The sequence below is a fragment of the Cydia splendana genome, chromosome 3 (assembly GCF_910591565.1).
Source record: "Cydia splendana chromosome 3, ilCydSple1.2, whole genome shotgun sequence".
In the NCBI taxonomy this organism is placed as follows: domain Eukaryota; kingdom Metazoa; phylum Arthropoda; class Insecta; order Lepidoptera; family Tortricidae; genus Cydia; species Cydia splendana.
The window spans coordinates 4626344-4633240 of record NC_085962.1 but is presented as its reverse complement, the minus strand read 5'-3'; the positions used below and the strand labels follow the sequence as shown (position 1 = coordinate 4633240).

At 37.6% G+C, this 6897-nt stretch overlaps 1 protein-coding gene across 1 annotated transcript; it reads left to right on the top strand.

Moving 5' to 3' along the window:
• Positions 1–3057: 3057 nt before the first annotated feature.
• LOC134806722 (uncharacterized) lies at positions 3058–6555 on the top strand. Its single transcript, XM_063780044.1, has 4 exons — positions 3058–3237; positions 4305–4492; positions 5011–5174; positions 6336–6555. Exons 1-4 carry the CDS (start codon positions 3081–3083, stop codon positions 6553–6555), a joined length of 729 nt encoding a protein of 242 aa, XP_063636114.1. The 5' UTR covers positions 3058–3080.
• The last annotated feature ends 342 nt before the right edge of the window (positions 6556–6897 follow it).

Genomic DNA, 6897 nt, shown 5'->3' with positions numbered 1-6897 from the left:
AACAGAATAAAATATATATTTAAGTGGGGCTGCCATACAACAAACGTGATTTTTTTGCCGTTTTTTGCGTAATGGTACGGAACCCATCGTGCGCGAGTCCGACTCGCACTTGGCCGGTTTTTATACTGCAATATACCTATTTTACTTTGCCTTTAAAAGAAGGCGACACCAATTTGTCGTGCTCAGTAGTAAAGGTAAAGAGGTAAGTTCTTTTTACGCCGTTTTGTACAGTGGGTACGGATGTCTACCGTCTCCAAATCTCCCTCAATTGCTCAAAGGTTAACTATTGTTAACTTGTAAGGTGGTGGTAAAGCCTGACCAGGAATATATGAGCATTGTCAAGAGGGCGCTATTATTCTCATTTATATGGCAACAGTTCAGTATAGTCTGAACAATGTGGATCGGCAACTCGTTATTTTGACTTACATACTTTTATTCACTCTAATCATAATCAGAATCCAAAGATTCGGTGTTCACATTTTTTTATTGTCGGTTTTTACCGTATAAAATTCATGTATTTTCCGTATAAAATTCATGTATTAAAGGCGCCTATTACCGTGGGTGTCAAATTCGGCTTGAATCTTATTTAGTATTTTACGAATAGTTATGGCAATTGAACGAATGATATGGTTTTTAAATGGTTTATATATACATTCGGGGGTGTAAACGGTGATAGGACCATTTGTGTAGTGACGAGTCTAACCACTTCCCACTAGTAACTTTAACATTGGCAGGTAACACAGAACAAAGCCGAACTTGCATCTTTTATCCCTGTTGAAATTCGGCGGCGAAAAAAGCACGGACCATACTTACTTTACTTATCACAAATTATGCAATGATGGTTTAACCATCATTGCATAATTTGCATTGCATAGTTTGTTGTATATAGTATTTTCAAGTTGTTACAATATTATTATAATTGAGTACAGAGGCATGGACTCTGCAAGACACAGCAATTCTTATTATAATATAATAAACTAATTCTAGACATATGTCAAAGATAAAGTAATTAATAAGCAAAAGTAATTAATACCTAATTATGACTCAGTACTTAAATTTATACTTACGAACGCTACGGTTCTGTCAAGAACTCCTGAGCAGAGTAGAAGCATTTCGACGGCGAAAAGCAAACACGCAGTAACCCACAAAAAATAAATTGTTCACCAGAGACGAAAAACCTTTTGAGTTTTGAAAAAAAAAACCTTACTAGTTTATGAAAATAACTTACTCGAATTGGATACAATACCTATTCAAAATATTTCCTGGACTTCAATTTCATTTAAAAATGAATTTAACCGTAAGTTTTTAAAAAAGGTGTATAAAAATTAGGAATTGGGGAATAGACTGTGGGTTACTATGTTTTGATTTCTTTTCACAGTATGCAAACACGTAGTAAGCGGCATAACAAAATGAATGAGATAGAGATAGCATTTCCTTATATTTTGTATGGACAGCAAAACGCACTAATCCACGTGAATTTGACAAAAGATATCCGTAATAAAGTCTTAAACGTGGCGGTTTACAAAATTTGGGTGATCAAAATGCTGTAACAGTCTAACAGTATTTTTTTTCTTATTGTAAGTACTTAATTAAGAATGCGTTAAATGTATTCCCAAAAATTTTACCATGCCCTTAAAAATGACTTTAATGGCATCTTAAAGAAAATTGCACGACATTTCAAATACATATATACTTATAAGTGCGAGTCGAACTCGCGTTCCAAGGGTTCCGTAACTTTAAGTCCGACTCACGCTTGACTGCACATTTCTAATAAATTTCCTGTCATCTATATGTAAATAACTACTTTGTGATTTTTTTTTCCAAATTTTTGATCCAGTAGTTTCGGAGACAAAGGGGGAGGGGAAGGTCGGACAGACAGACGCACGAGTGATCCTATAAGGGTTCCATTTTTTTCTTTTTGAGGTACGGAACGGAAGATCTTTCCGGGATTCACAGATTAAAATTTTAAACCCTTTGTTTTAAACAACGGTTTTGTGTTTTGTTTGGTCTTCAGTATGCTCGTATTCATTTTAAAAATTCAAATCATTATAAGTATATATCTAGTGGTTAAATATTCAATAACATAATTAAATCTTATTATGTTCTTGTAAATACAATTAAAAAATAAAAAGTCCACTTTGGGCAAAACAAAACGTAATGAGAGATCTAAATCAAACCAGACGTTCGATTAAAAAAGACCAAATTTTATTCAAGTATTTACCATAAAATTTGTACACACACCGTAAATATTGCAATACTAAAGAATGTGGATTCATGCTTAGAATTACAGCAATTGAAAAAAACTTACTTTTCTTAAATAATAACAATCGTAACTTCAAGCAAAATTCCCGTAATATTTTACTAAATTACAAACACGTCAACTCACTTTCGCCCCTCGAACCGCACTGAACGACGGCACAAACGGTCGTGTACCTATAATGGCCGCGACAGCCGCGTTCAAACGAAATAAGGCGCAGGAGTTTATAGTATATTAATATGCCCTACAACAGTGAAGTAATTATTAAGTGGTAGTTTTACGTGATCCTTGTAAACGTAGTAAAAGTCATGTCTCCCAAATTTTAATACTATGTGAATTTGTGTTAAACTACTACTCGACTAAATTAAAGACGATATTAATACCTATAATTAGCTTGCTACAAAGTTGAAGATTTTTTCTCCGAATACAAGTCATTGGCCAAATCATAATTCGGTAATTAAAAAAAAATATGAGAACTGTTTAATAACATGTAAAAAAGTTAAAACGATGCTACATACCTAAACATGATTTCCTGCCAAATAGCGTAACTGCGAGATATTCAAATTCATGAGCGGCAAACACGTAGTAACCAGCACTAATAGCGTGAGTAGGTACAGCGGACGTTGTAAATGATAAAACCGGATGACAGCTCCAGCGCTGATCGTACGATGAGTGTGACCAGCCTGTGTTTTTCTGTCTTGTATAATTTTCTCTCTGTGTTTGTTCTTACGAAATAAATTATTTATATGTAGGTATATATTATATTTTATTCTATTTTTAGGTACTTATTCAGCTATTTGATTTGCATAAGTACGCGCACAAGATGTCTTGTCGAGTGTGGTCCAAGTTTCAAACAAGAAGAAATGACGGCTCGTTGGTGAAGTTGCGCATTCAGGATTTACCCGAAAACCGGATCGACGATGCCGTACATTTGTTTATAAAATATTTCATTCACGACGAAAAACTTATGAAAATGGCAGGTAATTAGAATGAATAATTAATTATCTTGATTAATATATAAAATCTTGCATTATTTCCCACTGAATGTGAATGGTTATATTTGTGCCTTCAGTGCATCTGTACCTATCTTTCCCAAAAAAGAGTACACTGTACCTACCAAGTAATATAATACACCTACCCCTTAGTATACCTTTGTACCTTTTATACCTATTTTGTTTCATTGTATTTTAACCTGTCATATGTACAATAAAGTGTGTTTTTATACATACATAGGTACATACATAGGTACTATAATAAGCCGATCCACCATTCTGGGTCTATATTCCTTGAGAATATTAACTAATTCGGGCGGGGAGAGTACGCATAAGGGATAAGTACGCAATTTGGCATTAAAGTGGAGTCCAGACGGGGTAATCAAATCGGCCGATTTGATCAGAAATGAAATTGGCGTCAATTTCCAATTTAATCACCAATTTTAGATTTAATGGTGATATTGCCCTCATAATTGAAAAAACGCCCCAAAACGAAAATACCGGCGTCACAAATATGGTATTCTTACATCCGCACCCCATTTTATCGGTAATATCGGTCATTATCGGCGGTTGAATTCGGCGAGCCAAATTGGTGTTTGCGTCCGCACGGCCTGATTTGATCGGACAATTTAATCAGATTGGCGAAAAATTGTCCCCGTCTGGACACCCCCTAAGGTCCCCGAAGTCGTCGCGCCGCGCTAGCGCTAGGTCGCCCTCATACGATCGAAGTTAGGTACTCTCACTCTCTCAAGCCAAGAAATAATAAATGAAACATAGCATGAACAACAGGGGTACTTATTCAAATTTGAAGTAGGTATAACTAGAATGATTTGAATGATTTTATATTAATCGAATTTATATCATAAACATCTTAATTAAAATTAGAATTATTAATTAAACATTTATTGAACAAATTATTTGCGCAAAGTGAGGTCAACTCGTAAATCGAAAACGTCGTAACCGGCCCCTTAAGTTAATTATTTGGATTTTGGTGTGTTAACTATTTGACTTTTATGTCACCGTTTACTTCTGAATTTATTTTTATTTATTTACAGGCATTTCACGAAATCCAAAAGCGGTAAAGGAGTACCAATTATTTATATGTGAATTGATTAAAGATCCTGCTTCGCTTACTATGATATGTTGCGAAGACGAAGAAGACGGTAATGTTCGGAAAATAGTGGGCGTGTCTTTGATGTCATTAACTACAGTGGAGCGGCAGGTCTTATTTAAGAAGCTAAAGGTAGAGTGGGGGTGGGGGTGGGAAGGGTTACAGTGGGATCTGCCGCTGGTGGTCTAGCGGTAAGAGCGTGCGACTTTTAATCCGGAAGTCGCGGGTTCAAACCCCGGCTCGTGTGAAGCCGTGCAAGTGTTATTTTAAACGTCAAACTTTTATGAAATTTTGTTGCAACTCTAACACAACTTTTTATAGTAATTATTGGATTATTAAATAAACCACAAAACTTTGAGGCTCACTGGATTTATGTTAAAAATTTTTTTTTAGCCTATTTGTGTGTCCCACTGCTGGGCAAAGGCCTCCCCTCTTTCCCGCCACTTGTCACTGTCTAATGCACTCTCCCGCCACTCCACACAGAATGTATCGAGGTTGTCCCGCCATCTCCGTTTGGGTCTTCCTCTGCCCCGAGATCCATCCTGTGGGATCCAGTCCGTGGATACTTTGGCCCAGCGTTCTGGGTGCATGTTTAAATAATGTAATGTTATATTCGTTCGTTCTAATAAACATGTTTTTTTATTTCCCAGCCTGAAACCTATGAGATGCGGCTATATTTACAATGGGAGCAAATGTTTGATTCGCATAAACAATTGAAGGAGCTGCAAATTGCTTCATTTTACGACGACATAGGTATGATTGTTCATCCACGATTCAGAAAACTTGGAATAGCAACGGAATTCGCTAGGGCGAGGTAAGTTGTACGACTGAGGGCCTACCGCGAACCACGTACGACGTGTTGCCTCCTTGTCACACTTACGTACGAATTGACAAGTGCAACAGAGAGGCAACTCGTCGAACATGGTTCGCGGTAGGCACTCTGTACATGGACACTATACTTAGAACTGACACTATGAGTTCGACTGCAATATCTGTCGACACTCTGCTCCCAACATATTTCTTTATTAATATTGTTTTTTTTTTTGCGTAAAAAAAATTAACGAGTACCTAAGTAATTTAACACATCACAATTGCATGGAAATTAAAATCTGTATATATTTATTTACAAATAGGTACAAATCTCCGGTGTCACTTGACTTTAAACATATAGGTAGTCACCTCGTAAGTAAGTTTGATATTAATGTTATACCTTGAAACGAGCAATTCTTGTATATTTATTTATTTATTTATACCTATGTATATATATTTCAGGGATCTCGGAAACGGCTCTAACGATTTCGATGAAATTTGGTATATGGGGGTTATAAAATCGAGCTAGCTTGGTGGTAGCTTATCTCTAGGATAACGCGCATTTTCGAGTTTTTATATGTTTTCCGAGCTTTGCTCGGTCTCCCAGATACTTATGTTTATAGTTTAAAATTAAAATTAAAAAAAAAGTCAACTCGTCACTTACACTTGCACATCTACCTTCGAGAACGCAGCTCTCGCGGACTCTTCACTCTGGACGGCCGGCTAAGGCAAGCCAGAGGCAGAGGGCCCTGTCCCATCCACCCAACTGTCGTGTGACAGATCTCCGCATCAGCTCGCCACAAGCTCCCTTCTTGACTGATCACACTGGTAAAACCCTCGGACGATGAGGTCCTCGCATCCCTACTCTTTAAATAGTTACTTACTTACACCACTGGCGCAGCGACCCAAAGTGTGTCTTGGCCTCCAACACGACTGCTCGCCACTGATCCCGGTACTGTGCCATTTCTCGCCAGTTTTCAACCCGGAGCTCGCGCAGATCAGCGTCCACCACATCCGCCCATCTGCACTCTTTAAATACAAAGTATGTTAATTGCCCCCCGACATAGTGTAGCTTAAAAGTAAAACAAATATCTCCGTTAGGCGTGGCCAGCCACAACTTGGCTGGTTAACTAATACAAAGTTGATAATTATATTCCTATTTTAGACGTTCGGCATGTGTGGCCTACAATGTCGCTGCTGCCGGTGCCTTGACGACGGCTATAGGCACCGAGAAGATTGCTAAGAAGGACCACTGGGATACTCTCAAGGTGTTCACGCTGGATGACCTAGGTCAACACTACGGAGCTACTTGCGAAGAGGGTGCGACATTCAGACTTGTCATTTGGAAGAACCGAGAATTCAAACACAATGAGAATGAGAAATAAACGTATGATGCTGTGTTGTTTGTATTGCAGGTTTTAACTTGAAATTGATTCCAAAAATACCCAATTGCAGCTGCTACATTAATTATTCCCTTTATTTCTCTTTTTTAGGGTTTTCCTTATAGTTTCGCCATGTCTGTCTGTCTGTGCTGTGTCTGTCCGAGGCTTTGCTCCGTGATCGTTAGTTCTAGAAAGTTACAATTTGTCATGGATACATAAATCATGCATCCAAAAATATGAAAAAAATCGTGAAACACAAACTTAATAAATACCTACTTTCAAAGAAAACTATAATAGGTATAGTCCAGCGGCGGCACAGACTAGGTTAGTTCTCGCTCATGTCTC